Raw genomic sequence first — 24,203 nt, 5'->3', positions numbered from 1 at the left:
TTGTGGAAAATCAAAGAATTTATTAATTATAATGTTATATTTTGGATATTACAAGGATAAACACTAAATAAATGAAATGTTTTGTAAACCCAATCGAATTCGACGATACGATAGGTTATGTTAAGCAACCTAATTAACATATACACAAAAAGAATATCGACAATTTCCTTATATCATTTTGAAAATGCAATGAAAACGAAAATAAACCAGCAAACACGTTATATAATAGTAAAATTAGCCGTGTTATTTACACGCATGTTCATTTATGCGTAGAGAGACAGTTCCTAATGCGTTTCCATTGTATCACGGTTTCTAGAAATATATTATAGACGATAATCTACAACTAGATGAAACTAGCGGTCCACCCGATTTCGGTTGTGGTACATGTTTACGTTTTCTCTCCATAAGAACCATCCTCGTACTTTAAGGAATATTATAAAAGAATTGACGAAAGTAAATCGTATAATATAAAAATTATATTATACAAATACCTATATATTCGTATTTCTCAGTACGAATTTCCATTCCGTTTCTATCGATCTTTTGACAAGGTTTTACGAATGGTCTAAGTCCTAAGAAATTTCTGGTTCTTCTGATTAATTATATTCTAATATTCTTTAAAATACATATATTTGCAACAGGTACTTAGTAGTTTCAAAGCGGAAAATATGACAAGAACACAAAGACATACATATTATGTATTAACATGTATGTATATAATGTATGTATATATTACCACAGATATTACTTTTAATAAGTGCTGAAAAATCTTGTGATAAGCATAATATTTACAACTAGCTTCCGCCCACGACTTTGTAAGTGCATCTCCGTTTTTCCCCGTTCCCACAAGAATTTCGAGAAATCCTTTCACGGATGCCTACGTCCTAACATCTACCTGCATGCCAAATTTCAGCCCGATATTAGTGGTTTGGGCTGTGCGTTGATAGATCACTATATCAGTCACCTTTGAGTTATATAGATAAATTATACGCTCCCACAAATACTTTGTGAAATAAAAACAATAACAAATAACTAACATCTATTTCTATTCGTATGATAATGGAAACACTATCTATATTTCCTTCCTTCCTATATAACAACATATATTGAACTTCCATTGCTAATCTTATTTCATACTCGATACATACAAATACAAACATTCAAAATTATTTATTATTTATTTAAATACTAAAAAATACCAATAAAGAAGTTTAAAAACCTTGGTTTACAGTGATTTTTCTATTTATTCCTCAATTTGGTCCAAATTGATAAAGTGCGTTGAACTCCAGTCATATTTTATAAAACAAACATCAGTTTCAATTTGTTGAAATATCAAACGATTGTGTGCAGAACATGTAAGTAATTGCATATAATTTATAATAATTATATTCATTGAGTATATTATTTATAATTAAACTAGATATTATTGCTACTAACATTGTTGTGTTATTAATTTTCAATATTTTATTTCTTCTGGTCACAATTTAAATTTAAAAACTTATTTTCGGGAGTTTTAATGTAATTTATTCTGTACATTTGCGGGATATCAAAAAAAGAATAATAATATAGAATCTAGATAATAATTTCAAACGTAATTTAATATTGATTTTGCACTGGTTGCTTATTATTTTGTTTTTTTGATAGTCTAACCTGCATGAATTTTACGAAATCAAGTTAATATTATATAATATTATTCAAGTAATCAAATTTCATGTAAAATTAAACAAGCTGTCGATTCTAGGTTATTTTTGTATATTTTAAGTAACAGTAACAAAAGACAATTATGTACCTAATCAGAAACTTATTTTCCTACCTATTGCTTTACCAAAGTTTAATCATAGTAGGTATAATAGTTTAACTTTGAATAACAGTTTTACTCATAATTTGTTTGTAACTAGTATTAAAAGAAGTATTTATTCAAAAAGAACTATCATTATTGTAGTGTAAAATAAAAAAAATAAAGATTCAACAAACATTCGTCTATCCGTCTATTGCTATGGTGTTCTCACAGAATTAAAATGGTGAACGGTCTATCTGTGTGAAAAGTTCTATCCTATATCCTTCAGCTGTTTATGAATACTTCGCGAATACAACAATAATTAACTATAATAAATTTGAAAACAACGGAAGACTCAAAAACAAATAATTAATCATGATAGTAACATAACTCGAACATGTATATGATTAATTATTGTTTTACACATGGTTTTACATGAAAAATATGATAAACAATATGTTATTTGTTTACATAAGTGTATCATTTCTCTGTTAACCCCAGATAACTTTCCTATTCCTGTATGAAGTGACCTCAAAAGTACATTCACAACAAGAATATATTTAACTAGCTTACCGCCCGCGGCTTCGCCCGCTTGGTTTAAAACCTAATAAATTATATACTAAAACCTTCCTCTTGAATCACTCTATCTATTAAAAAAAACCGCATCAAAATCCGTTGCGTAGTTTTAAAGATTTAAGCATACAAAGGGACAGAGAAAGCGACTTTGCTTTATACTATGTAGTGATTAAATTGGTAAAAATGATAAATTTACAATTATTGTGAAATAAACATATCTTTTGTTAAAGGAACTTATTGTGTCGTGTTGAATTATTACACATGTTTATTATTGTTCGCACTTAATTTTAACAAGACAGTAATATGTGGTAATATCGTGAAAATTTATCGGTTAAATAATTCAATTCATCGAAAACAAGACATCATTAACTATTAAGTGTATAATTTTGTTTATCTCTTAACAAACATTACGTTAAAAAAACATCTTAACTTTTTTCGGCAGAAAATCATTCAGAATTTCACAATAGTTTATATTTTAATTTGATAGTAATTGCAGTCACCAGTCAACATTTACAATCAATACATTGTCTTTAAAATTCTATGTTGCTAATATCACTATTTATTTTCAGATCAAAAATGCTGCTATTATTCCTACTAATCTCATCAGCGGTAGCCGACCAATGTTCACATGTGTTCGACAACACAAAATACTCAAAATCAACAATATTAACCATGAAAGGTTTACCAACCAATCTAGTCTACGATCCACTCAACAAAGATCTTCTTTTCACGTTAATAGATCTAGAAACGCTACAAAACGATGAAATACAGACAAAAATGGATCAGTACATATTACGAAGTGGTCAGCCAATCCTAATTGACAATGTAAATGGTCAAGCAGCTGCTGTGGATGTAAGAAATAATCGAGTTTACATTGCTAGCGATGATGGCCTTCATATACTGAATGGTACAGACCGAGCTAATTTTATAGGCATGAAAGACGAAGACATAGTGCAGCTGTTCCAACCTAGAAACTCTGATAACCTATACGCAGTATTATTCCCTGATAATGAAGTATACAAAATCGATGAAAATACAGAGAAACACCGTGTTGAAAACGTGCCCTGTGCGTTTATAATGGCTGTAGATTCAGATGAAAATATATTTTACGAATGTGATTCCAAATTTATTAAAGTTTTACTAAAAGACTTTCAGGAATCTGTTGAATTTGTTGGTATTCCCAAAAATGCAGCTAGAGCAATAGCAGTCGATGATAATGGCAGAGTTATTTTAGCAGCAAATGACGGCCTGTACTGGTTGAAACCTGATAATATTATTCCTAAGAAATTAATGAATTTAGATTATGTTCCGGCTGGTGTTGCGTTTAACGGTAATAATATGTATGTATCTACGACAGGAGTTATTTACGAATATGAAATGTGCCAATGATTAAACGAATTTACCAGAAAATATGAGTTAACCTTATTGATCACCTACCTCTTTTTTAATCATTTCTATCCTATCCTTCCTAATCTTATCTTAATATCTTAATATTACTATTATAAAGGCGAAAGTTTGTTTGGATGTATGGATGTATGGATGTATGGATGCATGGATGTATGGATGTTTGTTACTCTTTCACGTAAAAACTACTGAACCGATTACAATGAAATTTAGCACACATATAGAGGGTAACTTGGATTAACACATAGGATAGGTTTTATCCCGGAAATCCCACGGGAACGGGAACTATGCGGGTTTTCCTTTGAAAACGCGGGCGAAGCCGCGGGCGGAAATCTAGTAATATTATAAATGCTAAAGTTTGTGAGGATGTGTGTGTGTTTGTTACTCTTTCACGCAAATACTACTGAAACGATTACAATGAAATTTAGCACACATATAGAGGGTAACTTGGATTAATACATAATTACATAGGATAGGTTTCATCCCGGAAATCCCACGGGAATGGGAACTATGCGGGTTTTTCTTTGAAAACGCGGGCGGGCGGAAAGCTAGTACATCATAAAATAACTTTTAATACCTGAAAATCATGAAAGGAGTACCTAACTAAATCTTTATAGTTTTAGCTAGTTGGTTAGCTAAACTGACCGAACTAATATTTTATATCCTTACCTGTGTAATGTCTTATTCAATACTATTATCAAAACACTTATTCTTTCACAAAGGGCTCGTCAATCAATGAAGACTGAAATGTTATTATTATAAAAGAAGGCCCTTTTTTCTGTTCGCTAGATATGTGATCATAACATTACCATTATTATAATTACGTAACAATTTCTAGTAATTCACCAATAGTAGTTTATACAGTATGTTCTCTTTTAGGTATGCATTTTCATTAACATTTGTCCAAGTGAGTACATATACATAAATTATATAGAAAACTAGCTGACTCTGCAAACGTTATTCTGCTTGGCGACTCAAATTATATAGGAGTATATAAATAGTTTAAGATAATATATTCTTAGACCTATCAAAATCGGTCAAGCCGTTCCTATTAAGATGTTTATCTACAGATTACAAGTTCGGATATACCCGTTTTTTCCAAGATATATAGCATACTATCTGCGTATTCCAATTTTTATTAAAATCACTTTTTATTTTATTTATTTATGCTTTATTGCTCTGAATAATATAGGATACATTGTAACAAAAGCCTTATCGCTAAATAGCAATTTCCTCTAGACAACCGGTACTTTTCTCGTGTCTGTGTTTCAAAATAAAATAAATTATGAGAAGTGTAATAAATTATCTAAAAACACAAATAATCTTCCATACAACAGAGTTATCACTGAATTTAGTCAAAACATGTTGAATTCCTGTGTTTAGAAGACTAGAAAAACTTGTTTGTTACTCTTTATCAATTACTTTTCAGAGATAAATTAGATTTGTATATGATTTTTATTTTTTGTTTTTATATCTGTATTTAGAGTTTTAGTGTCAAAGAGCCTGACCACGGTCACTGATAGTTTTCAATTTCGATGGTCTCGAAATCATATCTTTATTTATGTTATTAAATATCTACCTAGACTTGGAGACATTTTCATCTTTTTTGTAGCCCGCCCGCGCCCGCGTATTCAAACTTCAATGGATTACATCAATACACGCTTAGTTCCGGCTCCCGTCATATATCAAACAAACCTATTCTTTCTCAGGGATGAAACAATGCTTAGAAACAATGTTTATACCAAATTTCATCAAAATGTTGTAAGCGTGAAGAAGAGGGACGGACAGGCTGACAAATCAGCAGACAAAGTTACTTTCGCATTTTTAACATCATAGGATATAAGATAGATTCGACCCCTTTTACGAAATCAAAATTGTAATTAGAAACCAATCCTATCCTATCCTATCCTACTTCCTACTAATCCTATATCATATCCTATCCTACCCTATCCTACTAATATTATAAATGCGAAAGTTTGTGAGGATGGATGTATGTGTATGTGTATTAGGTACTCTTTCACGCAAATACTACTGAACCGATTACAATTAAATTTAGCACACATATAGAGGGTAATTGGATTAACACATAGAATAAATAGGTTTAATCCCCGTAATCCCACGGGAACGGGAACTATGCGGGTTGTTCTTTGAAAACGCGGGCGGAAAGCTTACTAGAGAACCTAATAAAAATTATAATAAGAAAGTGCACCCTTTATAACGCCCAAACGCATTATATTTACAAACTGGTCTCCAATGACATAACAATGAGCGTGTTTTATAAAGAGGCGGATGTCATCCATACTGCAATATCCCTTCGTCAACACTTGCATTAGGTATGGAGTTTATTTCAACCTTTACATTTTAAAAGAAAATCTGTAAAGGAAAGTAAAAAAAGTCAATGGATAGCTACAATTTCCATGTAATTGCTTAAAATCGTGCTTAATCCTTTTTTTTCTCTTTTCCAGGGATTGACATGAATCATGAAAGCTCTAAGAAAAGTAATAACCATCTTACTATCCGTGCTTATCACTGAATTGACAGCAGATAAATGCGAAAGGGTTAAAATCGGAAACGAGTATTACAAACGACAACTCATAGCTGCTATAGATGGCTATCCCACAGGTATGGTCATTGATCCAAGAACGGAGAACATATTTTTCCTGCTGCATAAAAGAAATTATACTAAAGGTATACACATTTTAAAACACGGGGCTCTTGGAGTCAAAGAGTTACCAGTATCAGACGATATTATTGGACAGTGCATTGGTATTGATGTTGCAAATAACATAGTGTACATTGGAACCAATCAAGGACTGGTCACTTATGACTATTCAAGACCAGAAATACTTGCTGACAGACCTATAGGAGACGATGATATACGAAGTATCTTTATAGATAAAACAGACAACCAAATGTACATAACTACTGGACATAATCATGAAATATTTAGATTCGTCAATGGTTCTGCAGCTGTAAAACGATATGAGAAAATACCGAAAGCCTACAATTTCGTTTTGGACGGGAAAGGAAACGCTTTCTACGAATATGTAGATGGAAGATTGTACTTCTTTTCAACTGATCTCTATGAACCGATACAATACAAGGGATTTTCGAGGGAACTAAAGTATATACTAAAACTGAATAAACATGACGAAGCAATAGTAGCAGTGAAAGGATCATTGTTCAGATTGTTTACGAAGAGTATTCTGCCAGTTAAAATCGGCCAATTGGGCTTTAAAATAACTGGCATGGCTTTTGATCATAGAAATAATATTATAATTGGAACTAGAGGTAAGATTTATAGATATAAACCAATTGATACTAATGATCCTTGCCCACCTGAAGATTATTTCATGACCAGTATTTGAGTATAAGTAGTTTAGTGAAATTGTGATTTAGATTTGATAAATAAATGTTTTTCATATGAACTGTGTTTGTTTTAATAGTATTTGTCTGTTTTATTGGACTAATACCTAGATCGGATAAAAGCCAACGAAAACATAACATTCGTTTCATAATCTATACATTATATTCGTCCATGTCTATACTATTATAACATAAAGCTACTGTTCGTTCGTTTGTTTGAATGACAAAAATTAAATACTATGTACTTAAAAATATTGAAAGGACTAAGTAGATGAAATACCTAAGTTAATTTTTAAATGCTGCAAATTACAATTTTTATCTATCTTCTGTGTCGGCATTATTGTGAAAAGCGCCATCTATATGTTATTGCAGCAACTACTATAAATATTTAACACAACATTTCATTACTTTGCCTAGATGGCGCTTATGTCGATTGTATGTGTTTTTAATATGGATAATAATTATACGATTTTCTCATAGTAAGTTTGATGTAAAAAAACGTTAATAATTTAATACTATTATTTAAAAGAATAATTGTGACATTTAATAAAAAAAAAAACAAAAAGGATTTTGTGGGCTCGTCCGGGATTTGAACCCGGGACCTCTCGCACCCTAAGCGAAAATCATACCCCTAGACCAACGAGCCGCTTGGATGTAGTGTCGAAATTACAGATCATAATATGTATATCAATATAAAAATTTTATGATTAAAAATGGAAGAAAAGAAAACCTTTGAAATATGTGCACCGATTTTAATTAAACTTGTGCAAGATGATAGAACGAAATATAGGTCAACATGTCAATTTACCTAATATAACAGTTAAAGTAAGTCATATGCACTTGTTAAGAATAATAATGTATATTTTAAATTTTATTCAATAAATTACATAATTCCATTGTTAGATTTGCTTACAAAATCACGTTCAATCTAACGATGCGCACAATATGTGAATACAAATATTATTAACGTCTTAATTATTTATTTGGATCAACTTTCGTTAAACTTTTTAGCATAATTAGCTGACGTGATAAAGATATTATTTTTTATCTGAGTTAGCAATGTACATATTATAATTACGGAGGAATGCAAAGATGTTTATCATTTTTGTTTTTAAGCTAACTACGTCCAAGAATAACTATTTTTATTAAGAGTTATTATAAATTGAGATTTGATTGAGATACTGACTTAATAAATAAATATTCTTTCTCCTTAGTAGGTAAATGGTGTCCGATGGACACAAAATAAGTAAGTTCATAAAAGGCATAAAAAAAACAAATAACCTGTTTTAAATACATATTATTACGTTTATTACCTATTTAATTTAGTTTTTATCCACTTACACAATCTAAACCATTGAATGAACTTTTAAATCCTAGTTCTTTTAAACAATAATTATAATTAACTAGCGGTCCGCCCCGGCTTCGCCCGTGGTACATATTTACGTTTTCTCTATATAAAAACCATCCTCGTACTTCAAGGAATATAATAAAAAAAGAATTATCGAAATCGGTTCAGCCGTTCTCGAGTTATGCGCTTACCAACACATTTTGCGATTCATTTTTATATATAAGATAAGAAGATTAAACATAATGTAACCTAACTATATAATAATTTAATTATGAGTTGCCTTATGCAAATCCTTGCAAGATGAAATATTAATTCAAACGATGTATTTAAAATGTTTTGAACTTATTAATATGTATTACAAGTTTAGATTAAGATAAAATTCATAAAATAATATAATCTAGTGCTTAATATATCCCCCCTTATAGCAAAAACATTCGCTAATCGATTTATACTACTACACAGACATCCGAGATTCAGTAACGCCAAGATCATTTTGGCGCGCTCACGCCATTTTTTTTTTAACCATAGACTATTAATTTAATTGATTATCTGTGAAATGTGTGTCAATGCGTTAGTTTTTTAATAACGTATTTATTTTTTTTGTGTGCACTTTACGGATTTGGAATTTTGTACGTATGATGTTTTAGTATTTACATAAACATTTAGGGCTTTTGCATATATGTGTTAACGAACTGTACATATTTGAGTAGATTTATTTAAATTATTTATATCTACTTTATACTGCAACTTGATCTTATGAATATAAAAGTATGGACTTATAAACCTATTGAAAATCGTCGAAATACTTAATTAAAATTAATAATACAATAATAGGTATGCCTAAGTAATATAGTATTATATATTATAGCTGTGCTTTATCAAACTTAATTTTCTTCCAAAACATATACTTAGATCTAAAATTTAAATCAATAAAAAAAACATGGTAAATAATTATTATAAAGTGATGTATATTATCGCTAAAAGTTTCATTGTACGAATTCAGTTCCTAAAAATTTATAACAACAATGCAATGCAGTAATAAAAAAAACAATGCACAAAGCTATTTCACCTAAATACCTGATCTAAGTTATTTATAGTAACCATTGTCAAGTAGGCTTCAAGGAGTTCTACTTTCGCTTTAAACTTTAACTTATGAACTTTAGTGTTATAAGGGCGAGCAAACATGAACTTTATTGAATATTGAAATAATATGCGACAGTTTACTTAATACATAGTTACCTAAGTGGGTTAATTTAATGTAATTTTTATTAAATAAGTGTCATTTTTTTTTAATTAAATGGATTGATCATTGGAAATTGAATCATTGAAAGTGTTTTTAAATTTGAACCAACTTTTCCTGAGATAAGTTGCTTCAAATAATCTATAAAATAAGTTAATCAGCTTTATGTACCTACCTATAAAAATTAAAAACCTAATACGTTCACATAATCTTATATATAAAATTCTCGTGTCACAATGTTAGTCTGCATACTCCTCCGAAACGGGTGGACCGATTCTCATGAAATTTTCTGTGCATATCGGGTAAGTCTGAGAATCGGCCAACATCTATTTTTCATATGTACCACGGGCGAAGCCGGGGCGGACCGCTAGTATTATTATAATACAAGTAAATTACTTTACCTACGTTACAATTTTCTTTATGAGAGATGTCAAACTATTCTGTACAATAATATGTAGAGACTGGTTTAACGATGTCGAGTCTACATATTTTATTAATCACACATTCTGGATTTGTCAGATCCTTCGTCAGATCAAACGAGCAAATAATTCTAACCACTAAGTATGTCAAATTATTTTAGTGTAAACAGGCGTAGAGCATTCTTTCGTTGTTCTTAGTGCGTTCGAAAAGCTTATACGCAATGTTCTAATACTGAACAACACTGAATATGAGTTTTCGTTTACACTAAAAGATCACGAAAGAATTCTCTTGCTCTAGCTCTGGCTACTATGTTCGTCTGGCTCTATGTCTAAATGAACCGTAAGAACAATATTAAATAATTGTATTTTTTTTTTTTCAATAAACAAGAACGCACGTTTAGAAATTGCACGCTGCATCACAGGTCATCATTCAATATAACATTTCGTGACAAAGTCGGTCACATTCGGCGATACTTCCGCTCAGTTTCCGTTATTATGTAACAGTTAGGTAACGTTGCGATGGGCAATACCGTTATCGGAAAACGGTTATTCGTTATTTCGGTTTGACAGGATGACGTTTCTATTATTTTGTAATTGTAGGTTTCCTTTGTGGAAGGAAGGTTATGTTTTTCAATTGTATGTAGGTATTCATATTTTTTAATAATGTTAAGTATGTATTGGCCATAGTTCTCCAATAATAATCTCTCATCAACTATTAATTTGAATTCATAATATAATCACTTTTAATTTCAACATGACTGTTACGCTTATATATTTCACATAGATTGGATAATAAATAGCAAAGTAGTAATTAATTATTAGATAGAGTCATTAATAAAGAGAACAAATACTTGCTATTGAAGTTAACAGCTATTTTAATGATAATAAGTTAATAACGATAACTTTAAACCCCGTCCGATTAGGGCCCTTCCGGCCTCCTCCACTCAAGTGACAGCCCAAGCCGAGGTTCGAGATCCCCGTCAAGGGGGGACGCCCTTGCGCATGTCGCTACCTGTAGGGTGAACTTTCAGTTCACCCCCGCGTCCGCGTTAAAATGTAGAAGCCCTTCTGGCTAACATTCAGGAACACCACACAAAAAAAAATAACTTTAAACGAATTTATTGAATGAAGTTTTTGAATAATTAATTAATATCCTTAAATATTTTAATTTTTAGTACCTACCTAACTACCTATACAATATACAGATATGTTATTAGTACTTCCGATTTGTGTAGGAACAAGTCGTTGCGAAATCGTATAATTATAATTTATAACCATGTTTAATATAAATATATGAATATTAAAATAACCTGCTTTTAAGAATTGCAACCATCAGGATGAAGATAACTATAAATTTATCAACCTAAAAATAGTGGCATTTATTTATAAAATTAAGTGACTTTCCATATTATAATATTTTCATATTCCAAATATGTACATTTGATTGTTTAGGTATCCTGGGTGTGTGCGTAGGTACTTATTTTAGGAGAAACTAGTATGGTCTAGGCCCTAGCCTAAATTGATTTATCCTATTGGTCTTAGGCCGCGTCTCCACCTACAAGTAGACTTATAAGTTGCTGTCAGACGGACTGTCGGACATTTCTTGCGGAAGTTTTCTTGCAGATGGACAGGCGGCCTTAGGATGAACTAGTTAGGCCTAGGCTATAGGTACCAGTTCATCCGATCGTATATAGGACGAACTAGTTTAGCCTAGGCAAAACTAGTTTATCCTAAAATCGGGTTTGGCTGGTAACATAAGCACCTAAATGTAGTAGGTAAGTAACATATCAAATTCCAGGAAGTGCCAATAATTCCAATTTTAGCAATGCGTATCCGAATTGGCAAATATCTTGACACACTCGTCAATATTTTGATGCAATCGTATATGTATGGTATAGACTAAGATCAAAATACTATTTTATCTGAACTAAAGGAACTTTTCAATTGTGTCCGTGAAAAAATCCAAAATAAAAACCCTATAGGCCTGATTTTTACGTCCTTGATTATAATTTATAACAGTATCCGTACACAAAGATTTCATAATAAAATTGTAATGTCACCTGTAAAATGTCAAAAAACCGGGAACTCCTGTTAATCAGCTTCATGACATTAAAAGTCGTATCAAAATCGGTCCAATCGTTTCGTTATCGTCATACTGGACATCTTCTGGACATTATTAAAAATATTCATTCATTAAAGCTATTATTACAACTAACATACAAAAATTATAACATACCACATCCTCTAGACTCGATTTTGACCCATTAAATGACAGATTTAATTCAAACTTTGTCCACTTATCAAGAATCGGTCATAATCTAATCTTATATAATAAATATAAAATTCTCGTGTCACAATGTTAGTCTGCATACTCCTCCGAAACGGCTGGACCGATTCTCATGAAATTTTCTGTGCATATCGGGTAAGTCTGAGAATCGGCCAACATCTATTGCACGCCTCATAAGCGAAGCGTTGAGGTGGGTACTACTGTCACTTCGCGCAAAACATCTGATTTTTCAAACTTAAAATGTCTTTATGTATCATACATTGCACTTGTTAGGCGCGGGACATATACAAGCGGCGCGGCGCGCACCGCGGGCGCACTGCCGGCGCGCCGCGAACGCGCTGTTGGTGTCCGAAAATGATATTTATATAGAGTGGTTAAATGCATTTTCTTCATGCATAATTTAGTAAAATTATGTTTTTTGTGCTAAAAGAGATTAACATTAATTTGAAAGTAACGCTTTTGTTTTGATAATTCCTTGTAAGTAAATAGCGAGGATAACCCCACGATTGCAAATATATCTTTGTTGGAAATGTTGGAATTTACTTGGAAAATTTTATAGTACTTTTAAAGTAATTTTAAAGTAGTACTGGTGTAATGATGGAAGAAAAGAAGGTTAAAATAACACAAAATTTATATTGTACTAGCGGTCCGCCCTGGCTTCGCCCGTGGTACATATTTCGCAATAAAAGGTAGCCTATGTTCTTTCTCAGGGTCTAAAGATTATCTGTGCCAAATTTCATCAAAATCGGTCCAGTACCTAGTTTATGCGTGAAAACCATACATACATACATACAAACCTTTCCTCTTTATAATATTAGTATAGATAAAATATGGTTTTCAAACACAGGTTTACATTTAAACCATATAAATCTTATCATTAAAATCTCAGTTCAAAAGTATTTACAGTACCTACTGATCATTCCACAATATTATTACAATTACAAATAAATAAAAAACACAATCAAAATCAGGATTATCTTTATTTCTGACATTGTAAATACATGGGAACTTTCATTATGCTCTTCTTCATTTTCACTTTCCCTACTGCCATCACCTGTGTAAATCATTTCATCGATTAATTCAATTCACCTTTAAAAACAAAACGAAGAAGGGTATGTAATAGCAGCTCTATATAATTCCACACAGAGAGAACACATTTTTGACTGACAGGCTACCGTCTCCTACCACCCGATTTGTTTTTGATTGTGTATGACCGTGAATTGACCTCTATTTGGATGCGATGGGGGAAGCGCGCCTGCGGTACGCCTGCGGTACGCCCGCGGCGCAACCGTGGCGTGCCGCCTCGTCGCCTTTCCAAAATTCTTTCATACAAAATGTATAAGAAGGACGTGGTGCAAAACAGATTCAAGAGGTGCGCTTATGGCACGCCCGCGCCCGCGCCGCTTGTGTTTGACCCGCGCCTAAGATAATACATACACACACATATTAAGAAAAAACACTATTTTTAACGTTCATGATATTTTTGATGTCATTTTTGTTATTTAAACTAGTTAAAAAACAGTTTAAAAAAGTTCTGTCTTGGACGTCCGTGTGTCTGTATGTGCGGATCCTTTTTCTTGTTAACACGATAGCGACCGAAATACTTTACTAATCGAGTCTTTTTTTTTCTCTTACGCTTGAGTATGCTCAGGAATAGAACCCTTTCATTTTTCAGGGTCTGATTCGATGTGGTTTAATTGTTATTAAATAAACAAAAATAATAATTAATAAATATTTATTAAATAAAAAATTATGAGGCGTGCACTTTTGGATTTTCCAAATTATTTTTCATATATACCACGGGTGAAGCCGGGGCGGACCGCTAGTAATATAATAATTTCATGCGTCCTGTACGCATGTTTTTCTTAATTAAAACCATAACGTACCAAACTCACTAAAACATTAACAAAATTAAATATTCATAAATGCTATATATATGTATAGAAGTCCTTACTGCATCTTCATAAAAACAGTAAAGTGACTGTGAAAATGTGAACAATGTAAGCACTCGATTGAAATAATTTGTTCCCAGGCTCGTTGTTTTTACTGATTCTAGATAATGGGTTATCGGATGAGAAATTGTTTCGTCAAACTTATAATTGTTGATAGATTGGAAAAAATAATAATGCATATGAAATGTAGATTATGGTCTTTCAACGCTTATTAATATCTAGAAAGGCATTTGAAAAGCAATTTTGACTAACATTGTCTCAATCAACTCTAATTCCGAAATAATTGAATCCTACTAATATTATAAATGCGAAAGTTTGTGAGTGAACTGATTACAATGAAATTTAGCACACATATAGAGGGTAACTTGAATTAACATATAGGATAGGTTTCATCCCGGAAATCCCACGGGAACGGGAACTATGCGGGTTTTTCCTTCAAAACGCGGGCGAAGATGCGGGTGGAAAGCTAGTTTTCCATAAATGTGTAGTATGCATATTATTATTTCGAAAAAATAAAAGAGTAGCATAAATGAAATCTCTTATTTATTTTTTTAATCTAAAAGGAATAAAATTGGTCAGGATCACGAGAAACAATTAATTACGGAAAATCCAGTGTATGTGGTCATGTAGGCATTGAGAAGTCAAATTCATTCAACATTTCTTTTTTTTCTCCTAGCAAAACTCTACGTGCTTTGTTTTTAATCTGCAATGTAAATAGGCCTCTTTTTAAACATTAATGTATACTTATTAACCTAAGCTCCATAATTAACTGTTAAAGACCATCTTGGTACAGTGATAATTAAGGCATTCCAACTGAAATGTGCTTGGTGTGGGTAATTGGGTAAATCCCTAGTGACGAAGAATAAAACCTTTTTACTTGCCCTTTAAGAAAACCGGTCAATGAATCATCTGAAACGCATTTACGTCATACATAAAAGATTTAAAATTTAATACACTTAACAGAAAATGAATTGCAGTAACACACATACATCATCATCACCATCAGCCCAAATATGTATGTTCCAACTGCTAGGACAGTACAGGCCATAATCCACCAAGATGGCCAAGCGAGTTGGCTTATGTTGGCAGACACACATACACACACAGAATTCAAACTGCATGTTTCTCCGTCACTACGTCCACATATTTAAAGTTTTTACGGCATAAAAAGCTAGTTACTAAGTAAAATTAACGGGAATTCCATAGGTACACAGGATATACATACGGAACCATACAAAACCAATTAACAAGTTACTAACGGATCTTAGGTTTAAAAAACTGGACACCTAGTAGTCCGGGATACATCGCCCATTTTTGCAAGTGATTACTATCAAGCTAATTTTTCGTGAGTAGCTTTATTTTGATGAGATGCCCAATAATTTCATGTACGAAACTCTCGATTGTGGTAGCTTACAGAGGTAACAAGGATAAAAATTTTTGATTTGACGGTTCTCAAATATTTATTACGCAATTTGTAGGACAATATGTCTGTTGAATTATATAAGTATTAAATAAGTGAAAATAAAAAAATCAGCTGGTTAGTAATCATTTATGATGACTTCGTTATCGATACACATTGGAAAGGGGGACTCTTTGATCAAACCATAGATTTTGTAGGACAAATATTTTTTCGAATAATTTAGATAATTATCTTGAGATTGAACAAAAAAAAACATTCAGTTAGTAATTAATATTTGAGAACCATCAAATCAAAATATTTTATCCTTGTTTCCTCTGGTAGCTACCACAATAGAGAGTTTCGTACATGAAATTATTGGGCATCTCATCAAAATAAAGCTACTCACGAAAAATTAGCTTGATAGTAATCACTTGCAAAAATGGGCGATGTATCCCGGACTATAGGAAATCCTTAATATCTAAATTGTAGTTGGACCCGAGCCATACTTGTTTTAAACACGGTGAAAGTGATCGTTAGATTATAGAAAGGTCAAGTGTGTGTCGGTTTCATAAATATCCAAGACTATCATTAAATGCAAATCGTAATACGTAATTTTCAAATACATACATAAAAAATAACCTTAGTATAATCTTGTAATCATAAAAACTCCATCTGAATAATTATGTTATTTTAAACTTTATTATTTAATTAGAATATAATCAAAGCGGCTAATATAAAAATATTACAGACATGAGACAAGTAATAAAATGAATACGCGCAAATCGAATAAAAGTAATAGGACAAATTAAATGAATTTAGTTAGTAGATAATTATCTATAAGTACTCATTATATTTTAAATTGAATAATTCCTAGCTCCATTGTTATATTATCAATTCATTATACCTATATTTTCAACCTTGGTTTAAACAAAAACCTTTTGTGGTCAATCATACAACGATATGCCTAATTTAGCAGGTAAAGGTTAGCCCAAAACGAATTGTTTATAAACCGCTAAATTACCATGTTCATAGAAAGTAGGTAGAGTTAAATCTGAATTAAAACATGCATTTGAGAAAACTCCACGTTACACATTATGGTCTTAATCGTCGTTCCTAATATATATAATAGAGTCATTAAATAGAGATCATTGATAGTGTAGAGATTCAGCAAAATTAAATTTAAATTTTGCCCTTGTTCATCTAATCTCAAACCTTCGAACTTTTTCATTAAAGACGAAATCCCTAACCACTTATCCAGTGTTCACTAGCATGTACATTATTATCTACACTATTATTATAAAGAGGAAAACTTTGTTTGTTTGTTTGTTTGATTGTAATGAATAGGCTCATAAACTACTGGACCGATTTTAAAAATTCTTTCACCATTCGAAAGCTACATTATCCACGAGTAACATAGGCTAGGTTTTATCCCGGAAATCCCACGGGAACGGGAACTATGCGGGTTTTTCTTTGAAAACGCGGGCGAAGCCGCAGGCGGAAAGCTAGTTGCAAATAATATAAAACACCGTCTACATAACTCAAACAAATTCTCTCATAAACTTGTTTCCATATTATATCACATGATTTAAATAATCATTAAACAGACCATCAAACGTGTTAGCACAAAATACGGTTGACCTACTAACAATAATTACCTATGACACAGAGAAAGCTTGTAAGCAAATTAGTATTCGCGCATCGTTATGAAATACAGCATCTAAATAAGGAAATATTTAAACACGGCCTAACTTATGATAATTAGATGCTGTTTATCTTTGTTCTATTTCCGTTTATTTGACTGTTCTTAATATTATACCGAACAGGAGGTCATTCATATTCAAAAGCTTACATAAATTAAAATAATTCTGATATCAATCCGTATTGTGATTGAATTATGCATGGAATTTAATATTTATATATCTGCATATCCATAATCATGAATAACGAGTGGGAACGGAATTAAATCAATTATTTCTCTTTACAGATACAATGGCGCATTCACGATCCATAAAATTAGTCACAGCCTTGATTCTACTAGCATTACAAATTACGACGGCCGCTAAAAATAACGCTAGACCAGTTTATGAAGTTATAAATGAACAAGCAAGGATGGATGACATAAGACTGTCGAGTGGTCCATCAAATCTACCATATGGTAACCCGTTAGCTGGTAATTCTGCACACAATGCAAGGCTACACGCTAGTAATCAGCAAGCAATGTTCAACGCAGAGAGAATACGGCAACACAAAGCTCAACTACAAAGATTAACACAAGGTCCTCCAATAATTGATAGTTACATGAAAGCATACCATGAATCGCAAGATAGTCATCAACTGGCGCTCGAACAACAACAAGCTAACATTAAAGTCGATGCAACCACGCAACCCACTATTCCACGTAAGCAAATTAGAGTTAGAGTACCACAAACCTCTAAGCCAAGAACTGCACAAAGCACTCACGATATCCCAACAAGAAATTTACAGAGAACCCAAATACCTAAAACAAACCGAAGACAAGAATTTAAAAGCAGAACCGCAAACGTGGATGAAGCCATGGAAAAATTAATAAGAGCAAATACAGGTAGAGAAAGAAGTAGAAACCATAGATCATATGACTCGGTTGAATATCAACAATATTTAGAGTCAAAACAGCCGCATATTAATTTACCAGACGCGTTTGAAGAAGGCGTAACAATCAAACCTAATGTTAATATTGGTCTTGCTCAGGATCAAGAACATACAGCTATTATTTTACCTAAAGCTCTTTACCATGGAAAATATATACCAAAGAATGTACATAATTACCGTGCAGCCCAAGAAATAAATGCACTGGAAATGTTGTTGAAGAAGAACCCTACTCAACAGTTGTCAGAATTCAAAACATTAGTAGACTCAGATAGATCTTTTGAAAATGAAAACAGTCCACCTTCGGATTTATATTATTTTCTCAGAGAACCGACGCCGCAAACACCAGAAATTAATTATGAACAAATTTATACTGAACAACCACATACTTATGCTAGTGATTACACTCCTATCAATGAAGAAATCGAAAACCCGTATAAAGCTAGTTTTGTCATCCCACAGCTAACTACCGAAGCACCCAGAGTTGAATCAAGTACTCTTCACTCAAATTATTACAAAGTAGAAGTAGCTAGTCAAACTGTTAGTACTGATTATAAACCTGATAAAATAAATAAAGAATTAATATACAATGACGATCCATCGTTTGAAAAAACACACTATGGCTATCAACCTGAAAATCCAGAAGATGATTTAAAAGAAAGTTCAAAGTTAAAAGGTGTTCAACATTTAACAGAAGATGGGACTGGAGTATCGGCTTTCGGTGATGATAACGTAAGTATCAATGAAATAACAATCCCACATATTAGATATAAGCGATCCGAATTAGAAACATCTCCTTTTCTACTTTCCGTTTCAAATGAAACTTTAGATAAACCACAAACTAATTCCAACGACACAGATGTTCCTATAGCGGAAGCACTTCGACGTCCCGCTAATAAAAAACGAAACGATTTCAATGTATTTTTAACACCAAGCTTTCAAATTGGTGAAGCAACAGATTATATTGATGACTATGATGATGTTCCACTAAAAATAAAACGACCTAGGTCCAAATTCGAATCAGTTTATGAAGAAGATGAGTATAACAATTACGATGACTTTAGCTCTAGTGAATACGAATATGAACCTATAAAACATGCTCCCGTAAGATTAGCAGACCAACCCTTACAACATTCTAATCCTTCAAGCTATCAAAGCGATTCGAGGGGTAGTTTTTCGAATAGATACAGTCAATTTAAGAACAACCCAGAATTTTCTAGTAGTTTCTATGAAGTTCCATCAACATCGTACGGTGTACCTTTTTATGGAGCACAATCGTACAGTTCATCACTAAAGTTTAATTTACCCGTGAATTCTTTAACGCACATTCCTAACTTATTAGAGCCAGTGTATATGCTTACACAGTCTCAATTAAAAGAACTGATTGGTCACCATAATTTAAACATTGAACATTTAGATGTCTATCAACTCTCTAAAGAGAAAAAAGTGCATTACCCACGAAAGTATAGGAAGAGATATCCATATAGGCATAGAAATGTTAGAAATAATTTACATAAACTGCATAAATTGAAAGTTGTTTGATAAATTATTTATGAAGTTGAAGCTTGAACTAAAAACCTGACTTCAAAAACGATAAAATGCATTTACCTAATATTGTAATTCAGATTTTTTGTAATTTGTGTATAAAACTACATATTACAGTAAGTTTGTAGTATTATACGTACAGATTAAGTTATATTAAAACTATTCACTTAATAGTTTTTAGGGTTCCGTTCCGATAGGGAAAAACGGGATCCTATTAGCTATTACTGAGACTTCGCTGTCTGTCTGTTTAAGTTCACAGCACAGATTAACTTTACAATATTACTATTTGAAATATGTTTATTTTCAACTATTAATAATTAGTTACGTGAAAACTGGAACACATTTCTTATATTAAAAATCTAACAGCGATGTCTATCCTAAGAAAATTTGACATAGAGATAATTTAATAGTTTTTAAACATTAACATTAAATGGAGGTCAATTATGATATATGAAATTAATATAATATTTAACGACGTAAAAAGGCATTTATATAACGTACCTTTTGCAATATTAAAGTATTTTTTTGACCTTTATGTACCTGACGTTGTACAATTTACTTATGTATATTTATTTTGCTTCTAGAATATTAAAGTTAAATTAATATTGCGTCTTTTTATTTAAGCTAGTGTAATTTTATTTAAATATTTTTAAGTATTTATTTTTAAGTATTGTTTTATTTATATAATTACTACTTAGTTAGTTTCAAAATAAAATACACATTATTATTGAATGAACATTATTTTAATGAAATATAAACCCTAAAGAATTAATGTTTAATGCAGCTTTATGTTTTAAAATATCGTTATTAGTCTGCATAGTTACCTATATAAAAATCATCAGAAAAAATTTACATTATGACTTTAAATCGTTCAGAATTGTCTGAAAATGTCTTGGTGAAAAAGTGAAAAACATGTTCGTGGATGTATTTTGTATAGTGTAGAAAATACTTTGTAATTTATAGAAGTGCAAGTAGTTACAATAAATACATTGGTACGGATTGAATAAAATACGCAAATTTCTAGTTAACCATTTTTATTTTCAAACATACATAATAATACAATACATAATAACCAATTATAAATATACACATGTAAGAAAATTATTAGGTATTTATTATTATTACCTACAACTGTAACGTACACATATTTAACCTTAAACTTAATCTATACTAATATTATAAAGAGGAAAGGTTTGTATGTATATATGTATGGTTTTCACGCATAAACTACTGGATCGATTTTGATGAAATTTGGTACAGATAATCTTTAGACCCTGAGAAAGAACATAGGCTACCTTTAATTGCCAAATATGTACCACGGGCGAAGCCGGGGCGGACCGCTAGTCTTAAATAAAGCATAATAATTATCTAAATATAAAAACTGCCCATAATTCTCTTACGAATTCTTGCGCAGTTCCTGTACATAAAAAATAATAATGGCAGAAATACGTGAAATTATATCATTAAATTACTATTAAATGCTATTCTAAGGTTGTGTGTTCCGATTCAAATAATTAGGCATATTTAATGCCTCATTTAGCAATTTTTCTCACAGATAACTAAAATGTTTTTCCCACAGTAACAAGGTTTTATTTTGTTTAAATTTTGTAGAAGATAGATAGTATCGTGATTGCTATCAGCACTCATAGCATTTATGACTTTGCGAAACACATCATTATCTCTGTCAGAGTTTATTTAATACATATATTTAAATGTCTTGCAGTTATAAGTCTTAAAAAATCACAAGAATTTAAACAGCTTATTCCCTACATTTAGTGTAGTTTTCCAAAATTGTTTTATTGTTTATTGCTTATTTTCGATTGCAAAACACAGGTTACAAAATAAATGTGATACAAATTACCCTGTAAGAGCTAGAAAATAGTAAAATACAAAATTTACCAGTGCTCATACGCTTTAATATTTTCACCATTTCTACGGGAATAGCCTTACTTATATGCCAAGTGTGTATGTTTGTCTTTCTTTTACGTTACAAAGTAGCAATCTAATTGTATATGATTTTTGTGTCTGGAGATATTTAGAAGGCTTGACATATCCTCTTTGCTTCACTGAAATATCTCTTTTGTATGGGAATGTCCTCTGAAAATCTTAATCATATCATAACTAGCTGTGTCGCTCGAACCCGCATGAAAAATGAAGCCTTTCTGTAGGTACAAAATCTGTTCAGTGGTATTCCCGTGAAAGAGTTACAAACATGCATCCTCATAAACTTTCGCATTTATAATTTAAGTAGGTTAAATCGATTTAATAAATATTTATCTGTTTACAGTTACAATACGCCGCAAACTACGAGTTTGGGTACAGAGTACGGGATTCAGACAGTGGCAACTTCTACGGACAGTACGAAGCAAAGAAAGGAGAAAGCACCAAAGGTCATTATCACGTTTTGTTGCCAGATGGAAGAATGCAACAAGTCGTTTATTCTGCAGGACCTAGTGGATACCACGCTGACATTAGTTACGAACATTTAAAAAACGAATAAAGTACGAAAAAGTGTCAGTTCCGTATTAAAATTAACAATTAATCGTCCAAAAATTGAGGATTGCAATAATTTTACATTTGAACCTACAAGGGTATTCCCGAGAATTATATTGTGATAAGATTTTTTGTATAGTAAGGTTAGGTTATTCTTTAATTACCGTTAGTACAAATAAAACACAATAACTTTTAAATTTATTTAAATTAATAAGATAATTACATATTTATTTCTTATACGTAACAAGTTATCACTTGCAAGCTTGCAAGTCACTTTTTCCGAACTGAACCTTTAAAATGTTTTTCGACGTGTTCCAAATATGGAGTCTCTTCAAAAAATGGCGGCAAATATGGTCATTGTCAAATTATATAGCCAAATGAGTCGTATTCCCGCCATTGCTTCAGAAGTGAAAACGCTAGAAAGCTGTTATTTTAACAAGCAAATTATTTTCGTAAGCTGACATTATCTCGCTTCCTGCGTTACATAAACTTACATAAGGGTTATTTATTGCTTAGTAATTACTAATTACACATAGCCCAAATGTGCTGTATGGACAATATAATGCTGTATACACACAAAACCATCAAAGTCCGACTTAACGGCTATTTAATGGCTTTTTTCTCTATGTGTACGCAGCTTAAAAACGAAAGCGTTAGAACTGTCACTGTCATTCTATGATGTAATAGTTGACAATGTCAATAGTCATGAACTCTATGGAAGTCGGTAATGAGCGGTAATTTATGTTATTCAATTTCTCTTTTTTTGTGCTGAGTAAGGGCGTATTCAGAAAGAAAGCTTGAAACTTATAAGCGCTTATAAGTTTCAAGCTTTCTTTCTGAATACGCCCTAACATAACTTACGAGTCAATCATATTACAATGAGAAGATAATAACAGTGAACATCGATTTTATAATAGGGTGTATTACTAATTGTGGTATTACGTTCGATTCTTTTTGTAACGATTATGCGATAAAACTTTGTTCACCGATTATATTTTAAAGTTTGATTTTATTAGAGTATTAGCTTACCTACTTCCGACACTAGAATACGATCACTAGTTATTTTAATAGCTAGATACTAATATTTATTGTTATCTGTATTCTATACTATAGAATACAGATAACAATAAATCTATAGTACATACGTATGAATAAAAATATGTAACTACATAATATTATGTCCATTTCATTAGGATTTTTTTAATAATCCGTATTTCTCTAATAACATGAGTAGGTACTAGGTACCTAGTGTTAACTTTTTAACGTTTGATGGACATCTTCTAAGTACGTAATTAATAAATTTTGTCCATAAATTTAACGTGATATTAATTACTTTTATTTTAATTATGTATATGGCTAGTCGTACAAATATATTTTAGCACGAAATTTTGAACTGTGTTGGTTTCTATTGGGTATGTGCAATATTTATTGTGATATCACTATATTATTTTACTGTTAGAAAATATATACAAAGGAAAAATGAAAATATACTTAATTATGATGTTACTTGTTGCCATTATTTAAAACGTATTTTTATAAAAACTGTATTTTTAAACTCAATGTCGATATTATTAAAAATTAAATCAAAATTTGAATTTGACGTGCAATAAAATTATGTAGGTAGTTTAATTTAAGATTAAAATTTAGTTAATGTTTGGTTAATTTTAATGAATTAATACTCGCTGTAAATATATTTTTTTGTAAATATAATTACTAATAAAATAAATATTAGAAGAAATTAGCACAGCTATGTATTTTATTTCACCACAACC

At 31.4% G+C, this 24,203-nt stretch overlaps 4 protein-coding genes and 1 non-coding gene across 6 annotated transcripts in view; 3 read left to right on the top strand and 2 right to left on the bottom strand.

Moving 5' to 3' along the window:
* The window catches only part of LOC149896742 (uncharacterized), a 349,544-nt gene that overhangs the window by 1,447 nt on the left and 323,894 nt on the right, over nucleotides 1–24,203 (bottom strand). The gene's annotated exons all lie outside the window — the stretch shown is intronic.
* Nucleotides 1,119–3,763, top strand: LOC149896750 (uncharacterized). The gene is made up of 2 exons (XM_090117253.1): nucleotides 1,119–1,355; nucleotides 2,923–3,763. Exon 2 carries the CDS (start codon nucleotides 2,930–2,932, stop codon nucleotides 3,740–3,742), a length of 813 nt encoding a protein of 270 aa, XP_089973379.1. The 5' UTR covers nucleotides 1,119–1,355; nucleotides 2,923–2,929; the 3' UTR covers nucleotides 3,743–3,763.
* LOC149896749 (uncharacterized) lies at nucleotides 5,937–7,165 on the top strand. The gene is made up of 2 exons (XM_090117248.1): nucleotides 5,937–6,090; nucleotides 6,223–7,165. Exon 2 carries the CDS (start codon nucleotides 6,238–6,240, stop codon nucleotides 7,123–7,125), a length of 888 nt encoding a protein of 295 aa, XP_089973374.1. The 5' UTR covers nucleotides 5,937–6,090; nucleotides 6,223–6,237; the 3' UTR covers nucleotides 7,126–7,165.
* On the bottom strand, nucleotides 7,698–7,769 carry TRNAP-AGG (transfer RNA proline (anticodon AGG)). Its single transcript has one exon. It is a non-coding gene; the product is annotated as a tRNA-Pro (tRNA).
* LOC149896747 (uncharacterized) lies at nucleotides 8,955–22,677 on the top strand. 2 transcript variants are annotated; one of them, XM_090117343.1, is made up of 3 exons: nucleotides 8,955–9,100; nucleotides 17,753–19,125; nucleotides 22,226–22,677. In XM_090117343.1, the coding sequence occupies exons 2-3, from the start codon at nucleotides 17,758–17,760 to the stop codon at nucleotides 22,436–22,438; spliced, it is 1,581 nt and encodes a 526-aa protein (XP_089973469.1). In that variant the 5' UTR covers nucleotides 8,955–9,100; nucleotides 17,753–17,757; the 3' UTR covers nucleotides 22,439–22,677. The 2 variants fall into 2 exon arrangements, with proteins under 2 accessions (XP_089973469.1, XP_089973468.1); XM_090117342.1 differs by lacking the exon at nucleotides 22,226–22,677 and having other exon boundaries at nucleotides 17,753–20,356.

Source organism: Colias eurytheme, chromosome 27, assembly GCF_061535395.1.
Source record: "Colias eurytheme isolate Ceu_HAF_F1 chromosome 27, ilColEury1 Martin Lab GWU primary, whole genome shotgun sequence".
Classification (NCBI taxonomy): domain Eukaryota; kingdom Metazoa; phylum Arthropoda; class Insecta; order Lepidoptera; family Pieridae; genus Colias; species Colias eurytheme.
This window is presented reverse-complemented; position numbering and strand designations above follow the sequence as displayed.